Source organism: Capra hircus, chromosome 7, assembly GCF_001704415.2.
Source record: "Capra hircus breed San Clemente chromosome 7, ASM170441v1, whole genome shotgun sequence".
Classification (NCBI taxonomy): domain Eukaryota; kingdom Metazoa; phylum Chordata; class Mammalia; order Artiodactyla; family Bovidae; genus Capra; species Capra hircus.
In genome coordinates, this window is record NC_030814.1 from 72,751,892 (window position 1) to 72,774,435 (window position 22,544).

The window sequence follows — 22,544 nt, forward strand, 5'->3', positions numbered from 1 at the left end:
TCCCAGCATCAGGGTCTTTACCAATGTGTTGGCTCTTTGCATCAGGTGGCCAAAGTATTGAAGCTTCAGCATCAGTCCTTCCAGTGAATATTCAGGGTTGATTTCCTTTAAGATTGACTGGCTTGATCTCCCTGCTGTCCAAGGGACTCTCAAGACTGCCTACTTTCAATAAATACCTTGAGGTGACTGTTGTTAGGAAAGTTTGAGAATCAGCAGACTACTCGATAAGACACTGCAGTCTTTAGTCTGTTTTCTCCTAAAACCAAAGACCAAAAACCATGGCGGTGGGACTGGGAATGAATTCACTAAACTACAAGTGAATCAAAGTTTATTAGATAGAAGTGGCCAAGGTGCAGCACAAACAGAAGTAGGCAACACGCACACTGAACGGAACCTGAGATTCCGGGGGAAAAAAAAAATCTGTCGTTTCACAATTGGCCACTTCCACCCGCACTGATACAGGGCTTGTTAGGGGAAATGAGGGAGTTATTTCAGTGGTAGGACCGGTGGTTCCGAAACGCTGTATACACCATCTCCGTGAAGCTTTCAAGGTGAGGCCACCGGCTCAAGATCGAGATTTCAGAGTGGATGCAGCCAGACCCACCAAGATGGCTACGATCGTGAAGCCCTGGGCAGCGATCCGGGTACGCATCATGAGCTGGGAGCGCTGGCTCTGTCCCCGGTGGAAGCAGTAGAGGCCATAGGTAAGGGCGGCCGCAGTGCCCAGGCAGCCTGAAGAGGCGACAAAGCAGGTGGAAAGTGGCAGGTCCGGCTCTAGACGGCCCCTCCCCTCTTTCGTCTTCCCTCTCCAGGGTCAAGATATCCTTAAACAGGAGCTGAGGTGTGCGCGCTGTGGGTTGGGGCCGAGGTGGGAGGGGTGGGCAGAAGGAGGGTCGGGGCAGGGAGGGGTCCTCGGAGTCAGAGTCCGCCGCGTCCCAGCGCCCCCAGTCCAGTCCAGCTCCTACTCCAATCACGTTCACCCCTCACCGCCCGGCCCCTTCTCACTCCGGTCACCCCGATGGGGTCCCGATCCTCCCCTATTTCATTCCCTCTACATCACTACCCTCTTGGTCTACAGTTCCTACAGCTCCCACTCGCTTACCTATGGGTACCAATGGGTTCTCGCGGGTCTTGCGAATAAACTTTTCCTTGAAGCCTTCCGAAGTGGTGTATACACTGGGGCTAAAGCCTTCAATGACTGGGGGCTGCGATGGCTCAAAGGGCGCCTCCGGAGAGACACGGCCAGGAGTCTCCATGTTAAGCAACAGCAGTAGGCGAAAATTCGGACGCTAAGCCCCGCCTCCTGATGAGGTCATTAAAGGGGGGCAGGGAAAAGGGCTTTGCTGAACGTTTTACGCAGGCGCGTTCGCTCATGGCATTCTGGGAGTTGTAGTAACCAGCCTGTGTCGCTGAGAAGAAGACTGCATTTCCCGAAAGCCTGCAAAATCACGTGCTCCACTGCCCGGAAGGAGTAGCTACACGCGGTAGTTGGAGTGAGAAGCAGTCTAGTTAGTAGCCGGTGCTGTGGTCAGTGCAATGCCCAAAGCCAAGGGAAAGACTCGGAGGCAGAAGTTCGGTTATAATGTTAACCGGAAGCGTCTGAACCGGAATGCTCGACGGAAGGCAGCGCCGCGGATCGAATGGTGAGGAGACCGGGGTTTAGAAGGCAGGAGACCTCGGCCAGGACGGGTAGCAAGATGACAGTCCCGCGATCACCCTCTTTTTTCCCCGTAGCTCACACATCCGACATGCCTGGGACCAGACCAAATCGGTGCGGCAGAACCTGGCCGAGATGGGTTTGGCTATGGACCCCAACAGGGCAGTGCCCCTTCTTAAGAGAAAGGTACTGACGTGGTCCCGGCCTTGCCCTCCGCCGCCACACCATCCTTAGCTGGCTTAATCCTATTACCTCCCTCACGGCCTTCTTGGGTTTGCGACTTCCCCACAGCCAACTTGGCCAGCCTGACTGCGTTGAGATTACCTTTAATATCTCCCTCATACTGCCTCCCTAGCACACATTGGACCTGGGTTGGAGCTTCCGTTTTCCTTCGACACTCACTTTTTCCTTTTGAAATTAATCTGTTTGGATCCCTTGGCATCTCAGTTTTCCAGAATTTATCTTTTCCTGCCCTTAACTTTCCTAATAAGGAGTTTGGAATCCTTACTGTTCTTCACACCTTTCCTCAGTTATCCAGTCGTCCTTGGTCTGAGGCTTCCCTTAGGCTAGTTTCTCCGGAATAGTTCTTTTTCTGGACCACTTTCAAAAATAGCACCCCGTTTGGCTCAGTAACTTCTTTTCTACTTTAATTCATTGGCACTTGTAAATACTTGATGGCATGTCATGTGATATATTTATCTGTTTATTGTTTGTGCCTCTTTCCCCCAACAGAATCTGCTTGGGAACAAGAGCTCTGTGTTCCATTCAGTACTAAGCCTCACTCAGTAGTGCTTAGGATGTGACTAGTGGTCTATAGTTAATGAATGGGCTTGCTGATTGGGTTTGTCCTGTTGCCTTCAGGCAAATCTCTCATTATCTGTTTATGCTAGAGGAACAGGGAACTACTGTTTATTGAATAAATGTGAAACTATAGCCAAGCACTGTCAGCCTGCTCCTTGCATAAGAGAAGGCATCTGACCTCTCTCCCTCATTGAAGTGTAAAGTGCTTTCATGTGCATTGCTCCATTTGCTAATCACACAGTGAAGTGAGGCAGGCAAGGAATGTTCTGCCCATTTTATAGGTAGATGCAGAAAGATAAATTGCTTACTTGAGCATCTTGGGAACCAAAAAGTATCCAGAGCGTTAGTTCTTTTGGTCATCTATTCTTGCCTGACCTTGTGGAGGGACCTTTATGGATTAAGGCAGTTGTGTTGGGATGGGCAGGAGCCTTTAGGATTTTACCTCATCCAAGATATTTCTTCTGTCTACTGTTCTCACGGTCTCTGTTCTCTGCAGGTAAAGGCCATGGAAGTGGATGTAGAGGAGAGGCCTAAGGAGCTTGTGCGGAAGCCTTATGTGCTTAATGGTGGGTGTGGGCCACAATTTCTCTAGGTCAGCATCCTACACAGGCTGGAAAGGACCCTCAGATGTTCTCCTTGTACAGATGGAGAAACTGAAGTTCAGAGGGAGGAAATGAGCTGGTCCAGGGCTCAGCTGGCACAGTTAGAACTGTGTCCTGGCCGAGACATTTTCAGTCTACTGACTAAGTTCCAATGTGTGAAGGGAGGCCAGAGATGTTCAGGGAGAACGTAACCAGTGCCTGAGAGGATAAAGGAGAAAACATGAAGTCTCAGGCATGAATTCAGCTTCTCATGAGTTTAAGGATGAACAGTTTTTTTTTTTTTTTAGAGATTCCACCATATAATTTTTGCATTGAGGATGAGATAGTTGGATAGCATCACCGATTCGATGGACATGAGTTTGAGTAGGTTCCAGGAGTTGGTGATGGACAAGGAAGCCTGGTATGCTGTAGTCCATGGGGTCTCAAAGAGCCAGACATGACTGAGTGACTGAACTGAATCTTTCCAATGATAAATCAACTTTATGTATTTTAAGGCTATAGAGACTGAATATTAAAACAAGAGAGTAAATTCTGCAAAGTTTAAAAATTTGAATGACCAGACATTTATTTATTTTTGGCTGTGCCTTCACTGCTGCTCAGGCCTTTCTCTAGTTAAGGCAAGCACGCGCAGGCTTCTATTGTGATGGCTTCTCTTGTTGTGGAGCGCAGGCTCTAAGTGCACAGTCTTCAGTAGTTGCAGCACGTGGGCTCAGTAGTTGTGGCTTCTGGGCTCTAGAGCACAGGCTCAATAGTTGTGTCCACGGGCTTCGTGCTCCACTGCATGTGAGATCTTCCCAAAACCCGTGTCTCCTGCCTTGGCAGGCCAATTCTTTACCTCTGAGCCACCACGAAAGCCCTCTAACCAGACATTTGATATAGAATTCCATGAATTCCTGTCTGTAGTCTATTTTAGTGATTCTTGTAAGAGTTACTGCACAGGATTGTATATACAAAATCATGTGTACTTAGTGTAGTGAAAGTTAATCTTAAGTTTTACTTTTAATTCTTTAGTTAAAATTTCAAAATTATAGTTAAAAAAAATCCCACAAAATTTACCATTAAAAAAAGAAAGTTAATTGTGGCAAAAAATAAAAACCCTCAAAATTTACCATCATAGCTCAGTAGTAGTGTGTGTGTGTGTATTCAATCAACAAGCCATGTCCAACTCTTCTGACCCCTTGGACTGTAGCTCTCCAAGTCCTCTATGGATAGGTTTTCCCAGGCAAGAATACTGGAGTGGGTTGCCATTTCCTTCTCCAGGGGATCTTCCCCATCCAGGGACTGAACCTGTATCTCCTGCATTGCGGCAGATTCTTTACTGCTGAGCCATCAGAGAAGCCCACCTATTTTAGGAGTGAGGCCATATTGACTCCAGAGTTTGGTTTTTCCCCTCACGTGGAACAGGGAGGTGCCTTGGGCCCTAGTTCCTACAGCTTGAGTTCTCATTTATTCACACCTTTTCATTTCACATATTAACACTTTTAAGAGGTTCTCAAAGAATTTTAGAGCTGGGATGGAGCCCTGCATTGAAGATACAGCAATGTATCTTCATCTCTGTCCCTGGTACCTGGCACTAAGTAGAGATTTTTAGTTTGGTACCTTCCTTTCACCCGTCTGAGACCCAAAGAGAGGTGACTTATTGCCATGCTGATGGATGCTTGTGCCATAGGCAGAGCCTGGGACCTGAGGGGCAAATGAGGAAGGTTCTAGCACTGAATTTGGAGAGGAAGAGGGGAAGGTCATCACTTGGCCAGTGTAGCAACTCTTGTGGCTTGGGATTGACTGAGCAGCTCAACTTATGCAGGAAGCAAAGCTTCATTCCCTGTCTCTCGGCTTCTTTCAACCCAGACCTGGAGGCAGAAGCCAGCCTTCCAGAAAAGAAAGGAAATACATTGTCACGAGATCTCATTGACTATGTTCGCTACATGGTGGAGAACCATGGGGAGAACTATAAGGTAAGTGGTTCAGGCCTGGCAGGAGGAACCACTTGGGCCCTTGGGGAGAAGGTACCCTGGACCATTTGGGGTCTGATCTGCTTGGCTAGTGCCGATTTCTTGAGATTGAGTGGAAACAAAGAGGAAAGATACCCTAGGAAATGGATCCCTTTGACAGAATGCTTATAATTGGGTAGACTGAGGAGCCTGTGGTGCGTATCCCACTCATAAATATATATTGTTTGCTCACATGGTATTTTTAATGAACTGCAGGTGACCCTTGAACAACTTGAGAGTTAACCTGTGTATAATTTACAGTTGGTCCTCCAAGTCTGCAGTTCCTCAAAATCTAGGGATTCAACTACATGGTCCTGAAAACCTCCTGAAAAACACCCATTATAAGTGGACCCATGCAGTTCACATCTGTGCTGTTCAAGAGTTAACTGTTTTTCAGGGGTTAACTCCCATTTTAATTATGGGAGGTCTCAAGTAAAAGTCCTTTTTTTTTTTTTGGCTTCTCTTAAAAATGGAAAGATCTGGCTACACTAGACCCCTGTGCCCAAGTGGGATCAGTTGGTGATGGACTAAGAATGAGCTACTCAGCTGGTCTCAGCTCCTGCCTAGTCTCTGAGGGTACTTGTACCCATTTTCCCACATACACTATGACTTTTGACGCGAGGAATCTGAATCTCAGGGATGGGTAGTACCTTGTCCAGCGCAGGGCTAGGGATTTGAGCTTTGCCTGTCCAGCCTTTTTCATTCAAGTGGCCCTTTTCTTTCCTTAGGCTATGGCCCGGGATGAGAAGAATTACTATCAAGATACCCCAAAACAGATTCGGAATAAGATCAACGTCTACAAGCGTTTTTACCCAGCAGAGTGGCAAGCCTTCACTGATTCTTTGCAAAAGAATAAAATGGAGGTTGAGTGACTGGTTTATGCCTGCCCCAGGTTGAGGCTTCCTCTTGGACCAGAGAAGCAAGGAGGGGTGTCCATTTACAGATGAGGCCAGCCAAACCCCATGGAATCAAAAGGTTACAATGCACGTGTGCGTGTGTGCCTGTGTGCACACACACACATACAGTCTCTCTCACATTTCACTTTGGAGAAGATACTGTCTCCCAGAGACTCCAATTTATATTCTTCTGGGGGCTCTGGGAAAAGCCAGAACCTGCTGTTTTCTGAGTGGGCGGTTTGAATATAGTCTGTGTACAATAAAATAGTTATTTTTACTTCTCTGAGAGTTTGGTATTTGCCCTCCCAGCCAAGCCCTGGGGCTGCCCCCTTCAGTAACCTCAACCAAAGTAAAGAGGCCATTCAGTCCTTTGCACATTCATGTACCCTCCTAGGCACAGCTGCCCTCCCTTTTCTCCCCTGTTCTGGTTCTACTGCTCTCTACCTTGGTTTCCTGAATAGCAGTTCCACTATCACTTCTACAAAAAAGTGAGTCAGTCAGTCATGTCTGACTCTGTGACCCATGGACTGTAGTCTCCTAGGCTCCTCTGTCTATGGGATTCTCCAGACAAAATACTGGAGTGGGCAGTCATTCCCTTCTCCAGGCATCTTCCTGACCCAGGGATAGACCCTGGGTCTCCTGCACTGCAGGCAGATTCTTTACCATCTGAGCCGACTAATACTTCTACGGACGCCTGGGCTGCTTGGGAGGGGCCTCCAGTGCTGGCCCCACCCCAGACTGGGGGCTGGTGAACTGGTTTTCTGTGGCCCTGGTCTGAGTGCCAGCAGATAAGATGCGGTACAGCTGCCTCCTGATCTGCCTTCAACTGACCTGCCTTTGCTGCTTGTCTTTTGAGTCTGAGGTCCCCAAAGCTGCTTTCTGAGATGTCTGTTGGACTGCTGAATGCACCTCTGTTGTGTACCAAGTCCTGGGCTACACACTGCGGGGCATTCCTTCGGGCCTGGCCTGTGCAATTTCATGGCATGATTGGTGTGTAGCAGGATTAGTCACAGTGAGGTGGGTGCTGGGCATTTTCTTCTCTTGATTCATTATCATCAGGTATCTATAAAAACCCTCTGTTCCTGAGGTTTCTCCTTAAATCACATAAAATTTGTCTCCCCTCACTGTTCTAGAAAAGGACTTAAGTGTTTTTACATAGAACATTTCACATAAAACCCACACAGTTGTGTGGTTTTATCTTCTTGCAGGTAAGGAAACAGGTTTAAGAGGCATTAACATGGGGTTTGAAGTTAGTCTGTCCAATGACTAAGCCTAGACTTTCGCTTGCTGGCCTTCTCTTCAGCCACTGAAAGCAGCCCACCATCTCACACTGTTGAGGTGGGCTGGACACCTTTGAGATGGGCTGGAAACTGGACAGAAACCTGCCTTTTGGACTTGGCTTGCCAGACTCCAGTGAGTGAAGGCTTTAGGAACGCAGTCCTTCAGAGCATTCTGAAATCAAGCCTGTGACTGGGCCAGGCCCTTTAACCTTGTTTCTTCACCCAATTCAGCTGCCATACCATAGGGCTTTGGGGATGCCTTCCATACCACCTTCCTCTGCCCCAAGGCTGTGTCAGTGTCCTGAGTGCCCCTAGCCCCGTTCTGTAGCCAATGCCAGTACCTGTCTTTTAGTCTGGTTGGACATCCCCTACCAGACTGGACTTGAATGCAGCGACTTTGTGAGGGAACCACAGAGCCCAGCCCAAGGGCAGGTGTTGGGGGGACACTTGTGGAATGGTGCCACCTTCATTCTGACCTCTGGTGTATAGGCAGTCAAAGCTGTTCTCCAATTCTGTAAAGCAATTATTCAATTAAAAAACAGCATTGCTACAATTAAAAAGTTCTCATTTCCATTTTCATGCCTGGCTCTGGCTCCATCAGCTAGAACTCCTACAAGGAAGGGTTTGGGTATCTCCCCAAAAGTACTGTTAGGCCAAAGCTGATGTACCCACCCACCCCAGCATGGACTGAAAGGATTGGGATTTTCTGTGGGACGTGTTCTGGGACCACCCTCCATAGCTGTCCCTCCCTGGGACTGTTAAGCACCAAGCACCTTTGTTCCTCAAAATCAATTTATATGAAACCACCACCGAATTTTTGGCATTTATTGTACACAGCCACCAACACTCCATTTTATGCAGTTTGTGGGCCTGGGTTCACAGGGCATGGGCTGGGACAGCAAGGCTCCTTTACTTCAGTTCTTTGATGGCAATCTCCCCCTTGTCCCTTTATGGGCCCATCTCCAGGAGGCAGCCGGGAAAGGTGGAGGTTTCCCTTTAAATAGCTACTAGAGAAGACTTGGAGGTGACAGCAGACGGCAGGGGTGAGAGGCAGACTGCTGACTATGCAGGTCTGAGTTCTGGGGCAGCTGTGAGGACGAGGATAGACACCACAGACGAGTTTCAGTGGCTGGTTTGAGATGCTGGCAGTTGCTACTAAACTAGCCTAAGAACAAAATATTTTCCAAAGGCAAGTGGAAACATTTTTCTGGAGAATCAGGGGTCTCATTCAGACATGCTAAAGCTGTGAAATTTTTCACCAGCACTTCTGACGAGGGTCCGGAGGGACCAACTTCACGTCCTCTCCAGTCCTCACAGCTGGGTACCGGTGTGTTGGCACAAGCTTACAACGGATGGTTCTGAGCACCAGGAGGTGCCAGAGGAGGCTTCTTGGGATAGGCAGCCGGTCCAAGGTAGTGGTCCCAGCAGCCTCAAGAGCCCTCTTGCCTAGACCATCCACGTGTCCAGACTCTGGACCGGGCTGACCTCTCTTTAGGACAGTAGCAGGTCAGAAGCCATGATTTCATTAAAATAACCTCAAGAGCAGAAGCCCCCAGTGTCAGGGTGCGTGATTCATAGGTTCAACCGGCACGCAGATGCATGAGCTGCCTTCCCAAGCGTGAAGTGGGCACTGTATGGTCTTCATGAGAGTGCGAGAGCTGCCCAGCCGTCCATCCGCTAGTCCCAAGCTCGGCGGGGCAGAGGGGGGACCATGGTCATCCCAGTTAGTCAGGAGCTGCCCTTGAGATGAACAGGTTCCCCAAAGCAGCCATCTAGGCTCTTGAGCCAAAGTCACATCAGGAACAACTACATAAGAGCACAAGGCAGTCAGCGTTCTTAGGAAAGGCCCTTCCCCGACTGTGCCCAGCCTGGTCCTGGTAGGAACCGGAACACAAGCAGTCTGGCAGCCCGCCTGGAGGACGGGCTACCAGAGGAGTGCTGCTCTCAGCCACAGACGCGCCCACAGGCCGACAGGCTGCCCACACGGCCTGTACAGCTACCAAGGGCCACTGCCCTGGGCCTGCAGTGCTCCTCAGGGGTGCCTTCTTGTGTGCCCCTGGGACCTGTTGACTCTGAGACTGGTCTTTGAAACCTGCTCAAGTATGTAACTCTATTCAAGTTCACCTCCTGACAGTGGGGACTTTAAAACCTGTACTACATAGTGATATGCACTAGACCAAAGGCAGATCTTAATTAATAGAAAAGGGTGCCCCTCTCCAAAATGTTGGCTCCAAAGGTAACTTTCAAGTATTAACACTGGAGGACAAGGTGAGGTTCACAGAACAGAGAAGTAAAGTCTCCTTACTTTCTGCCAGCAAAATGAAGTGTCAGCAGGGTTTCAAAGGCTACTCTAAAACCCAAGTCATTCCCAAAATATTTAAAATAAAATCAGTCAAATCACTTAAGACAGAAAGTTAATCGGAATTTCAAAGAAAAGTGATTCTATTCTGAGCCACCTTCCCGGCCCACCCTTCTTGCACCCGCCACAGCATGAAACTGTAGCACATTGAGTAAATGTCAAATGAAACAAAGGCACGTAATCTCTATTCTCAATTAAAAAGCAAACTGAGTCGGTTACCTCCTCAGAAAAAAGGCCCATTTGTGGCTGTCGACTCTTGACAGACAAAAGGTTCCTTCTGCCTGCACTGAAGAGTCAGTACAGAGACAGTCTTTAAACTGGCTGATCACTGGAAACAGGAGAATCACGGAATGTGTACTGGAGAAGACACCAGCTATTCTGTCCAGCTTTGCCTTAGCTGCACAATCAGCAGGTCCAGGAAGGCTGTGCGATATATTCAAGGCTACCCATTGGTTGGTCTGCTAATTCTTATTTCTTTCTAAGAGTAACTATGATGAAATTGCCTCTCCGAGTCATTTGTTACCTCTACAGTTTGTGTCCCTTTGACGTATTAGGCCAAGTGTTGGAGTTCAAGTTCATATGGGTCATCGTGAAATTCTAAGACATCAAGTACAGTCACAAAGGGTTGGGGGAGGAAGAGCTGTCTCCATTGACTCATGTAGCTTACCACACTGTCATCCATGATTCCAGCTATTTTCCTCAAAGATCCAAATTTTCCATGACAGTCATCTGGGGTTTAGATAACAGCACCTAGAAACAGAGCCTAAAACTTGGGCCTGTTCCTTTTATAAATAAATAAATAATTAAATGCAGTCTGGAGGCCCCTGACAAGTCTTTCCAGGAACACAGGCAGGCTCCTTCCTTCCCCAGACTTATGTAAACATGGGCATTGGCACAGTTAAGTGTAAGAGTAGCAGCTTCTGACTCCAGATTGGGGTGGGTGTGGGTTTCAGTTTCTCTGATTAGGGGGTAAAGACCACTTACTCTGTATTTAAGAGGTTAGCGGGCCGGACCTCAACCTTGGGAAAGCAGGGGGATTTCGGGAAGCTCCTTGCCAGGATCTCTAGATTTCTCCTCAAGCTTCCTGTCTTCATGGCTCGGTTAGAAAGCCACCATCTAAATCACCTCTCTTAAAAAGGGATGGCCCAGAGAGGCAGGGATTGCACAAGGCCACGAGCCAGCTGGGGTTGGAGGATAAGGCAGGACAGGGAGTCTGAGCTCATGGCTTATGGCCCAGAACCTGCCCACACGAGAGGGTGCAAAATCACCAGGAGGGATCAGTCTAGGGTTAGGGCGTACTTCGGACATCTACACCAGTCCTCACCCCCTGGGACCAGCAGGGCGGGGAGAACTGAGCCTGCTGGGCAGCTCACTGTACAGGTCAGAGGATGAGGCTGCCTTCCCTGGTGGAAGTGGGATCACCACTTGCTGCTCAGAATGAGCAAGACACTGTCCTCTCCCACCCTTGGCCTCAACTGCCTCCCTGCTTCAGCCTCATGGCTAGCTCACCAGGAGGGCTTCTGTGTGGTTCCTGACCTCACCCAGGCCCTGCTCTTGAGGGTGAGGAGGGAAGAAGGGAAGTGATGCTATGTAGCCTGTGCCCCAGGCCCAGGCTGGAGATGAAGAAGCAGGAGGAGTGGAACTGAAGTCTCCAGGGCTGGCTGGTGAGCGGGTGGGCGCCAGCCTAGGAGAGAAGCTCCAGGAGCAGTTTCCAGATGTGCACGGTGCCAGGATTTTCAAAGCTGGTTCCTGCAGGGGCGATGCTAGCTGCCAAGAGGAAAACTTCCCGCTGGCTATCGACAGCCTGCAGGCCCAGCTCCTGTTGCAGCTCCACCATACTCATGGCTTCATTCAGGTCCTGGGATGAAACGGAGACGTCAGGCTGGACGGAGGGTGTGTCCCAACAACCCACCCTTGTCATCTGTGAAATAAACTGTTCATCAGCTCCCTGAGGGAAACACTGGGGCCTCAGTTCTCTCTCGGCCAGTTGGTCTAAACTCATTTCATCTCTGACTTTCCTTGGTATCAACTTCTTTCCACCCCCTCATTCTCACCCACAGCCACTGTGCTAAGAAACAGCATGTCCAATAAGTCAGGCATTGTGATAGGTACTTACCTCATTTAACTCACTGTCCATACTAAACTGATGGGGAAATCAACTCAGGGAGGTGGTATCATTTAGCGAAGGAAAGCGATACGAGGCAGAGCCAGGTTTCAAACCCAGATTGGTTGGATGACCAAATTTATGACCTTTACAGAATCTTAGCTCAGTTTCCTAAATTCAATGGTGCAGAGATCTTATGGTAAAGTCACTTTCAGACAAAGGCCTCACCTCCCCTAGACTTCTAGAAACCAGCTGAGGAAAAAACAGAGGCCACTACTCAACATGGCTAGTGATGGTACATTTAATTTCAAGCCTGGCCCAAGATTAAAAGGTTTCTTCTTGAAGTAGTTCATAGAATGATGGGACCTTAGGTGCTGTCTCCTGTAAAGTTCAAAATCACTATAAATCATAGTTTATATAAGATGATGACATGATTCATTGTCCAAACTGGGTTACTTCTGAGACTCAAAGTGGGAACTAGTATAGTTCTATCAGAGCAACAGGCATAGCTGGGGCGTGTCCCAGGCAGACCAGAACATAAGGTAACCCTGTTTATAATCGTGCCAGGTATTTCTGGATAAGCAGGGGAAACCTGAGGTCTAAGACAGACAGCATGTCTCCAAGCCAGACTGGAAACAGGTCCCACAGCTCTCAGGGCCATGGGCCCCTGCCACCTGAAACACAACAGGACTCTGTACTGCGGCAGAGAATGGCACCGTAAGTATGTGATGCCAAGAGTTACTGGGCCAGGAGACGTATATAGCATAGAGTGAAGAGCCGGAAATTTGAGGAGGATCTGAGCTCACGACCTTGCTTTGCCACATAGCAGCTGTAACTTTGGGCTAACGTCAGGGCCTATAGTGAGGTCGTGATTACAGTGTGCTTAGCATGCTGTGAGCACACAGTAAATTGTTAGTTATTATTATCTAACTTGTTAACTTCTTACCACTTCCCAGCTATAACTCTCTGATCTAGAGTCAGAAATCATTAAGGACATAGCAGAGTGGAAAAGGTGTAACTGGAGTACAACTTCCCAATTTACTGTTTTCAAGGTGTACAAAATCTTTCTGAGCTTCAGATTCCCCATATGTAAAATGGAAACAGTATCACATATCTTACAGAGGGAACAGAAACATCATATGAAATATTATTTGAAACCATACCTCATACACAGTGGACACAGATAAATTATTTTTCTCATTCTTCCAGGATGACAAATGACAGGGAGGCAGAGAGGAGGAGGAAGGAGGACGCAGCACAGGCAGCAGAGGGGGTGACAGCATCAGCTGTGTGCTGCAGGTCAGGGGTCTGGGCCCGAATCCCTCTCCGGTGCTCCCTGCCCCAGGCATTGTGGCTCAAGCCCCGCTGACCTGGGCCAGCCTCCCATCGCCCTCACCTGCTTGTTGGCCACCACCACAACAGGCAGGTCAGGGTCCTTGTCCAGCAGCTTGTGCAGCTCCTGTCGGGCCCACGGCAGCCGCAGCCGGTCAGCCGAGTCCACCATGAACACCAGCACGTCCACTTCATTCACAAACTCCTTCCAGTAGAAGCGCAGATTCTGGCTGCCGCCGACTGAGGAGAGGCCAGGGGCCAGCTCAGAGCCTCCCTGGGCCCGGACTCTCTATTTACAGCCCACCCCCACATCACTTCCAGCCTCCCAAGGCTCCACTGGCCAATGGAGCGAGGGAAAGTCCACGGGCTCCTGAGCCAATCGGACCTGTGTGCAGCTCTAGCAAGGGAAAGTCCACGGGTTCCTGAGCCAGCTGGACCTGTGTGCAGCTCTAGCTCTGACAGCTATATCTCCCTGAGCAGGTTGACACCTCTGAGCATCAGTCTCCTCCTCACTGAACTTACCTAACAGGTTGTAGCAAAACCCCAAAGTACTGTGCGCAATGTACCTTTCACAGGACTGGGGTATAACATGTCCTCATACATAGTACTCTGGTTCTTTCTCCTGGGCTGTCCTGCCTCCTCCCATTCCCTAGCTTCCTCCCAGGTCAGCGGCTATGGTCAGCAGCCAGGACCCCCTGTGCTGCCTGAGAACAGCCATTCTCAATTCAGGTTTTCTCGCTCAGCCTGGTTGCCCCATTTTCTTTCCCTGGAAAGGCCACACTCAACCCTGCCACCGTGTGGCTGTCCAAGGAGCACCTGCCCCAACCCGGGTTGCATTTCTGTTCCTCTGTGTCCCTCTGCAAAGTCCTCAGTGGTCACCCCCGCATCCTAGCGTTTCTGATTAGACTCCTGACACGTGTGGACTCTCAGCTCTTTGAGAGTTAAAGCTATGTATCTCTGGATCCCCCCAAAGCCCTCAGCACAATGCCTGGCACATAGCAGGCACTCAACAAGTATATACTGAGTACTTACTAGGTGCCAAGCACTGATCTGGGTGCTGGGGACACAGAGGTCAGCAAGGCAGGCAGGGGGGCCCTGCTCTCAAGGAGCTCCCTCTGTAACCAGGACCAACACAGCAGTAACACAAAAACGCATTCCACAAAGGCAGGAAATGAAACAGAAAAAGTGAAAGTGGCGGGGCGGGGAGGGGTAGTGTCTGCTGGTGGCTTTGGATTGGGTGGTCTGAGAAGGTGGCCTAAGGAGGCGGCACGTGAGCTGAATCTGGGATGACAAGGAGATGGTCATGAGAAGAGGCAGAGAAAAGCGTTAGAGGCACCAGGCAGGGCAAGATCCATGTGTTCAAGAAACAGAAGGCATTCAGGGTGGCTGAGGCGCTGCCAGGGGGGAGAAGGAGACAGGACCAGCAGGGCTGGCCAGGGCTGGGCCACACGGGGCCTGCAAGGCCACAGTGAGGCTGTGGGGACCCCCATAAGCATTTTAAGCAAGAATGACATGAAGTGATATGGATTTCTGAAAGATGCTGCTGGTCAACATTGAGGACAGAAGCGGAATCAGGAAGACCAGCAAGGAGACTGTTGTAGTACTGATAGGTGACCGTGGATTGGGACAAGCAGGCAAAGATGGAGGTGGGGAGAAACAGACAGATGCAAACGCTATTGGAGGATAAAGCTGACAGAACTAGTTAATAAAATGGATATAGGAGGTGGGGGTGGGGAGGGCAGGGAAAAGTCAAGATCCACAAGGGGCTCATTCTCAGCTGGGCTCCAGGCCAAGCACTGTAGGTAACCACAGCAAACTGAATGTTGTGGCAGGGGAAAGGACCTGGACTTGAATGGGAGATCTGGGTTTGAATCCAGGTGGAGTGACCTTATAGAGCCGGGATACTGTCTCTGCCAGACAGAGTGGGCTTCAACCGCAGAACCCCCATCTGAATTTTCTGTGTCCTGAGCACAAGAGATGGAGACACAGAAAGCAGGCTGAAAGGACTGAACTCAGGTAAATATCAATGTTTGCTACAATCAGGGAAGAAAGATGTAGCCAGGGCAGGCTAGCAGGCAAGGCCCTGAGCCCTGAGACCAGAGGAACTGGGCCCATTCAGGCCAACGGCCAGGCCGTGAGTCTGACCCCACCACTTTGGCACTTAACTAAACCCACCGAGTCTTTATGGTCTGAGGCCTATGGCTGGCAGAAACCCACCTGTCCCTTTCCACTGAGTCCGTGACTGGACACAGGCGCTAAAGTACTGCTGCCCTCTCAGTACCCTCTCTCCTAGCTTCTCCTGAGATCCCAAGAAGCCTAACATTGAGGGCAGGAGGCTACTCAGATCCTCCCTTGATCACTCCCTTAACAAGCTCTTCCAGGTACCTGACTGGGGCTGGGCCCTAGGGGCCAGAGCTGGATCAGATTTATCTGTGCCCTAGATGCCCAGTCAGGGACACAGAAAGGTATGTGGCAAACACTGTAGCAGAAGAGGAGCCCAGAGGAAGAACTCTTAAGCTAGCCTGGGGGTCAGATAAGGCTTCATGGGATATCACCCTCCCAACAACTCCATAAAACTGTAAAGAGTTATTACCTTCATTATATATGTCTTGCGTGAGGCAGTGAGGCCCAGAAAGTTAAATAGTTTATCCAAGATAAATAGTTTATCCTAAACCTTGAAGGATGAACATTAGTTCATAAAGGGAAGAAGGGCTTTCCAGACTGGGAGAACAGTGCATGCAAAGTACAGATGGTAAGAAAGAAAATGGCAAGCACCCTTCAGAAACCCTGGAGAATTCCATGGATTGTGAAGGTTGACAGGCTACACAGTCCATGGGGTCCTAAAGAGTTGGACACGACTGAGCGACTATCACTCACTCATTTCAGAAACAAGCAATGTACAGGGTGCTTGACATCAAGAGCCCAGAGCTAGACAGCATTAACAGACTGGCAAGCTGCCTGAGCTTGGATAAACTATTTAACTTTCTGGGCCTCACTGCCTCACGCAAGACATATATAATGAAGGTAATAACTCTTTCCAGTTTTAAGGAGTTGTTGGGAGGGTTTTATAAAGTGCTGTCTGTCAAGTGCTTGACATACAGGAAACTTTAGCTGTGAGTCTATCAGGGTTAGGCACGTGGGCTGCAGTTAAGTGTGAGGAACAGGGGGCGACCAAACCAGAGAAGAGAGCAGTGTTGGACTCCATCCTGTACCCCAGGGACACATGGGAAGGATTTTCTACAGGAGCGTGTCCTGCTTAGATAACAAGCCCCAACTTGGGTCCAGCTGAGATGATGGGGGAGACAGGCGCGAGGGGAGGGGGTGTCTGCTCACTCTCCAGCAGGTCCACCTTGAAGTCCCTGGTGGGCAGTCGCACAGAGTTGAAGCCCCAGGTGGGGATGTGGCCTTCCAGTGGTGGCTTTCCCGCCAGCACGCGCAGGAATGTGCTTTTCCCGGAGCCGTCCAGCCCCAGCACCAACACCTCGCGCTGCTCCAGCTCCTCCAGCGCTGGCTCCACGTCCTCCTCGTCCTCGGGCTGCGGAGCACGGGTCAAGCTGCGATCGGCACCCTCCGGCCTCACCCTTCCCCCAGGGAAGACCGAAAGCCCAAAGCGCACATCCCCGACCTCCCGCCATCAAGGGTCTGCTAGGCCCGCTCTGGTGCACAGGGACGAGCGCCGCCAATAGAATCCTGAATTCTCCAAAGCCGTTCTTCTAGCTTTCACTGGGTGACCTCATGCAAATTCCTCCCCTTCGCAGAACCTCAGCCTCCCTAGACTGACAATCCCTCCTCACTCTAGGCAGGTAGGAAGCGCCGAATCCCGGCAACAAGCGAAACAGCTGCTGGCCGGCGGGAGGGGGCGGAGGGCAAACCGCGCTGGACGCACAGCGCAGGCGCCAGCCAGGCACCGGCTGCACCGGCGCTGGCGGGACAGCGCTCCCCGACCGCGCGCTCGCGCCCCAGCCCTGGCGAGTAAGCTGGGGCCTACAGAGGCGCAGCACAGCACGCGCCCCCAAACGCCCAGCGGTTCCAGGGTTCCGGGACTCCCAGTCGCCCGCCACGCGCCCACCAGCGCGACGCCTGCGGCGCCAAGCTCCCAACTCGCCGGGCGGCGGTCACACCCCCTCGGCTGCACGCGCGGAGGCGCAGACCCTCCTCGGGCACTCACGTCCCACTCGTCCCACTGTGGAAGGCCGGCAGGCTCAGCGCCCCACCAGGCCTCGCCTCCGTCCCAGCGGCGCTCCCGTCCGCTGCCGAAATAGGTCTTCCAGAGGATGAAGAGCACCGAACCGAGCACGGCCGCCGCGCCACCCAGTGCCAGCACCAAGGGGCTCAGCGGCCGCGGCGCCATCGCGGCGGGCGAGGTGCGCGAGTGCGGGCTGCACAGGCCGAGCCAGCCGGCCTGCCGAAGATGGCCCCGCAGCGACTGCCTCGGCCGCGCCCACCCACCCAACCAACCCAGCCCCACACTACAAGACCCACAATGCACCGCTGCTGTCGCGACAGGCGGCGGGAGCTGGGGGCGCGGCCCGGAGCGCTGGGTCCTCCCGCCCACTCTGCTAGGTGCGGTGTGGAGCGAGAGGCTGTGCCTGGGCGGGACAGGACGTGGTTACATTGGCATCTACCGAGCACTTGCTGTTAGCGGGTTAGCTCAAGACGTTTTAGGTTACCCCTTAAAACAGTGTCCCTTGTTAGGGAAAACAGGCCCTAGTCGCACCTTTGTGTGTGGGTGCAGCCTGCATTCAACCCCAGGTAGTGTGCTTCCTGGGCATCCCTCATGATCTCCAAGAGGAATTGCTATGGGATGGCAGGTTATGGAGTGGCAGAGGCCGGATTGGAACCCAGGTCCCTGACTCTTAGTACTGCCTACCTTTTGTTGGCTGCTGCCTGGCTTCCAGGGGTTCTGCTCTCTTGGAGTCTCTTGGTGAAGTGTCCTGATGAAGCCAGCTGGGGCAGGGAATCAGTGTTTAGACGTGACCGCTTTGTCCCTTGACCCTCAGTGACTGCCAAAGTTTCCACGGTGTAGCACAAGGAGGAAAAGCAGGAGAAACGGGCCTGGAATACTCAAGAGGAGGAACCCCATGAGAAACTCTGGGGTGAATGGGTTTATTTTTACTGTAAATCGCTTCAAGCCATTTTATAGACCAGGGTGGATTCTGGGCTTTTTTCTAGTCACCCACGGGTATGCTCAGATCTCTCCTGTTTCCTCTGCCTCTGCTTTCCATTTCAGACCCACTTCTGGATAATGTGCATTTTCTATTCCTCACTCCCACCAATCCAGAGAAACTATTCTTACCAGGGTCTCTAACAAACTCATTAAATCTGTTGGTAGTGAAATAAGAGGGGAGAAGATGTTGCCAGTGTTGGTGGTTTAGTTGCTAAGTGGTGTCCCACCCTTAGGACCCCATGGACTGTAGTCCATTAGCCATAAGATATGACAAAGACTGGTTGGAACCAACTAGGTCCAAGATGGTTGAAGAGTCGACTTCCAGTAGACCTTGAGCCTCATCATATGCTCAGCCATATATTAGCATATGATAAATGACATACCCACCAGTACCATGACAGTTCTGAGGCTAACCGTAAAAGGCCAAAAAGTGGATCGTGGCTTGATTCCTGGAAATCCCTGCCCCTTCCCCCACAAAACTGGAATAATCCTCCTACTCATTAGCCTATGAAATTACTAAGTCCATAAAAACTAACACTGATGCCATGCAGGGGCCAGTGGGGCTCCTGGGCACAAGGCTGTTCTGTATCCTCCACTTCTTTGATTATAGGAAACAGCATTCATTCAGCCTCCATGACCCTCCCTGAGTTCCAATGGGCAGATTCTAGCAGTTGTTAATTAGAAAAGGGAGGGGTTTTGAAACCAGGGAGAAACAAACAGTCAAGAGCAGCCTTATGGCAAGGTCCTGTTTCCCTATCAGAGGATACACACAACACTATCTTTGAGCTATTTTGCAGTTGGGAGAATGTAAGATTAACATGGTATGCTGCCCACAATGATGTAGACCCCAGACCAGTTGTGTTGCCAAAATCTTGGCTCTATGTGCACCAATGCCAAATAGAAATATGGAGACACAATTATCACAATTATGGAGGAGAAGGAAAGGGTGGCTCTATTACTTTGCTAGGCAAAGGGGGAACACAGTAGGCTAGGGACTCAAGAACTGTGCCCCATCCCTGGTGAGTAGGAAAAGGTTATATAGTCAGCAGGAGTATGTGATAAGGATAAAGGCAGTAATAGTCTATTCTTTCTTCTGCAAAGTTTCAAAAGGGTGGGTTTGCTGACAAGATTAGGGTGTGTGCCTTGTCTTAGGTGGTCTAGTCTCCTAATCTTGAGGAGCCTCTCTGGTCCTTTAATCTTCCATCAGGTGGTTTTGTTGCTGTTTCTCCTTTGATTAGCAACTGTTCTGCTGTTTGGAACTGAGACAAGGTCATGAAGGCTGGAATCAAGATATGGGGGACAAAAGGACCTTCGTGCCCAGGAGCCCCACAGGGCCCTGCTCAGCATCGGTTGGCCGTGGAGATTGATGCTGCTGACTCCAACTTACTTCACCATCAACCTATCAGAAGAATGTCCATGCTCTTTGAACAATTACTATAAAACTTTTACTTTCCCTAAGTTGAAACACATAGATTTGAGGGCTTTAGCCCACGGTGGCCCCCTTTTCCTGGCAAAGTAATACAGCTTCTCTTTTCTACTTCACCCCAAAAATCTCTGTGATTTGATTCAGCACCAGTGTACAGAGAAGTTGAGCTTTTGGCATCAATTTGTCAAGACTCTCCCTCCCTTCTCCTTCTCTTCCTCTCTCTTGCCTTCCCAGACGGCCCACACTCTGTGGGATGTGTTTCTGCCTAAATAAACTCACTTCTTACCTATCACTTCGTCTCCAAATTCTTTCACAACGAAGCAAGAACCTTAAACTCACTAGCAACAGTAGCATCTCAGTTCTTATCTTGCTTGACTTCCTGGAATCATTTAATAGTGTTAAATCTCAGCAGATGTCTTAGTCTTCTTGGGCTATCATAACAATATACCATTGAGGGGTGAGGTGATGACAGGAATTTATTTCTCACAGTTCTGGAGGCTAGGAAATCTGAGATCAAGGGGTCAGCAGATTCAGTTCCCTGCTAGAGTCCTCTTGGCTTGCTAGCAGCCACCTTCTCATATGTCCTCACATGGCAGAGAGCAAGTCCTGCTCTCTCTCTCTCTCTTATATGGATGCTAATCCCATGATAGGGCCTCACCCTCTTGACCTCATCCAAATTTAATTACCTCCCAAGAACCCCACCTCCAAATAATATCACTAATATTTCATTGGGGATTGTTGTTATTCAGTCACTAGTCATGTCTGACTTTGTGACCCCATGGACTGCAACACCCCAGTCCTCCCTGTCCTTCACCATCTCCTGGAATTTGCTCAAACTCATGTCCATTGAGTCGGTGATGCCATCCAACCATCTCATCCTTTGTCATCCCCTTCTCCTCCTGCCTTCAATCTTTCCCAGCATCAAGGTCTTTTCCAGTGAGTCAGCTCTTCACATCAGATGGCCAAAGTATTGGAAGTTCAGCTTCAGCATCAATCCTTCCAGTGAATATTCAGGACAGATTTCCTTTAGGATTGACTGGTTGGATCTCCTTGCTATACAAGGGACTCTCAAGCGTCTTCAAAAGCAATTCCTCAGTGCTCAGCCTTCTTTCTAATCCAACACTCGCATCAGTACATGACTAATGGAAAGACCATAGCTTTGACTATATAGACCTTTGTCGGCTAAGTGATGTCTTTGCTTTTTATATGCTGTCTAGGTTTGTCATAGCTTTCTTTCCAAGAAGCAATCATCTTCTGACTTCATGGCTGCAGTCACCATCCGCAGTGATTTTGGAGCCCAAGAAGAGGAAATCTGTCACTGCTTCCACTTTTCCCCCCTCCTATTTGCCATGAAGTGATGAGACCAGATGCCATGATCTTAGTTTTTTAAAGGCTGGGGTTCAAGCCAACTTTTTGCTCTCCTCTTTCATCTTCATTGAGAGGTTCTTTAGTTCTCTACGTTTTCTGCTATTAGAGTGGTATCATCTGCGTATCTGAGATTTTTATGTCTCCTGGCAATCTTGATTCCAGCTTGTGCTTCATCCAGCCCAGCATTTTGCATGATGTACTCTGTATATAAGTTAAATAAACAGGGTGACAATATACAAGCTTGATATACTCCTTTCCCAATGTGGGACCAGTCTATTGTTCCATGTCCAGTTCTAACTGTTGCTCTTGACCCACATACAGGTTTCTCAGGAGACAAACAATACCAATCGGTTTGGTATTCTCATCTCTTAAAGAACTTTCCATAGTTTGATGTGATCTACACAGTCAAAGGCTTTAGTGCAGTCAGTGAAGCAGAAGTAGATGTTTTTCTAGAATTCCCTTGCTTTTTCTATGATCCAGCAGAAGTTGGCAATTTGATCTTTGGTTCCTCTGCTTTTTCTAAACCCAACTTGTACTCTGGAAGTTCTTGATTCAAGTTCTGCTGAAGCCTAGCTTGAAGGATTTTGAGCATAACCTTACTGGCATGGGAAATGAACACAACTGTCTGGTAGTTTGAACATTCTTTAGCACTGTCCTTCTTTGGGATTGGGATGAAAACTAACCTTTTCCAGTCCTGTGGCCACTGCTGAGTTCCACATTTGCTGACACATTTGAGTGCAGCACTTCAACAGCATCATGTTTTAGGATTTGAGACAGCTCAGGTGGAATTCCATCCACCTACACTAGCTTTGTTGGTAGTAATGCTTCCTAAGGCCCACTTGAATTCACACCCCAGGATGTCTGGCCCCAGGTGAGTGATCACACCATTGTGATTTGCTGGGTCATTAAGACCTTTTTGTATAGTTTTTCTGTGTATTCTTGCCACCTCTTCTCAATATCTTCTGCCTCTGTTAGGTCCTTAAAGTTTCTGTCTTTTATTGTACCCAGCCTTGCATGAAATGTTCATTTGGTATCTCCAATTTTCTTGAAGAGATCTCTTAAGTCTTTCCCATTCTATTGTTTCCCCCTGTTTCTTTGCATTGTTCTTCTTATCTCCCCTTGCTATTCTTTGGAACTCTGCCTTCAGTAGTGTATATCTTTCCCTTTCTCCCTTGCTTTTTGCTTCTCTTCTTTCCTCAGCTATTTGTAAAGCTTCCTCAGACAACGACTTTGCCTTCTTGCATTTCTTTTTCTTTGGAATGGTTTTGGTCACCACTTGTACAATATTGTGACCCTCTGTCCATAGCTCTTCAGGCACTCTGTCTACCAGATATAATCCCTTGAATCTATTCATCACCTCCACTGTGTAATCATAAGAGATTTGTTTTATGTCATACCTGATTGGCCTACTGGATTTCTTCAATTTAAGCCTGAATTTTACAACAAGGAGCTGATAATCTGAGCAACAGTCAGCTCCAGGTCTTTTTTCCTCCACTGTATAGAGCTTCTCCATTTTCAATTGCAGAGAATGTAATCAATTTGATTTCAGTACTGATCATTT

The 22,544-nt window shown here is 49.4% G+C and overlaps 3 protein-coding genes and 1 non-coding gene across 4 annotated transcripts; 1 reads left to right on the forward strand and 3 right to left on the reverse strand.

Moving 5' to 3' along the window:
- On the reverse strand, positions 312 to 1,314 carry HIGD2A (HIG1 hypoxia inducible domain family member 2A). The gene is made up of 2 exons (XM_005682740.2): positions 1,103 to 1,314; positions 312 to 732 (listed from the first exon to the last, which is right to left on the reverse strand). Exons 1-2 carry the CDS (start codon positions 1,254 to 1,256, stop codon positions 566 to 568), a joined length of 321 nt encoding a protein of 106 aa, XP_005682797.1. The 5' UTR covers positions 1,257 to 1,314; the 3' UTR covers positions 312 to 565.
- NOP16 (NOP16 nucleolar protein) lies at positions 1,443 to 6,228 on the forward strand. Its single transcript, XM_005682739.3, has 5 exons — positions 1,443 to 1,643; positions 1,735 to 1,843; positions 2,955 to 3,024; positions 4,909 to 5,015; positions 5,780 to 6,228. The coding sequence occupies exons 1-5, from the start codon at positions 1,537 to 1,539 to the stop codon at positions 5,921 to 5,923; spliced, it is 537 nt and encodes a 178-aa protein (XP_005682796.1). The 5' UTR covers positions 1,443 to 1,536; the 3' UTR covers positions 5,924 to 6,228.
- On the reverse strand, positions 8,038 to 17,480 carry ARL10 (ADP ribosylation factor like GTPase 10). The gene is made up of 4 exons (XM_018050657.1): positions 17,191 to 17,480; positions 16,356 to 16,557; positions 13,087 to 13,262; positions 8,038 to 11,444 (listed from the first exon to the last, which is right to left on the reverse strand). The coding sequence occupies exons 1-4, from the start codon at positions 17,371 to 17,373 to the stop codon at positions 11,271 to 11,273; spliced, it is 735 nt and encodes a 244-aa protein (XP_017906146.1). The 5' UTR covers positions 17,374 to 17,480; the 3' UTR covers positions 8,038 to 11,270.
- MIR1271 (microRNA 1271) lies at positions 13,978 to 14,082 on the reverse strand. The gene has a single exon (NR_129570.1). It is a non-coding gene; the product is annotated as a microRNA 1271 (primary transcript).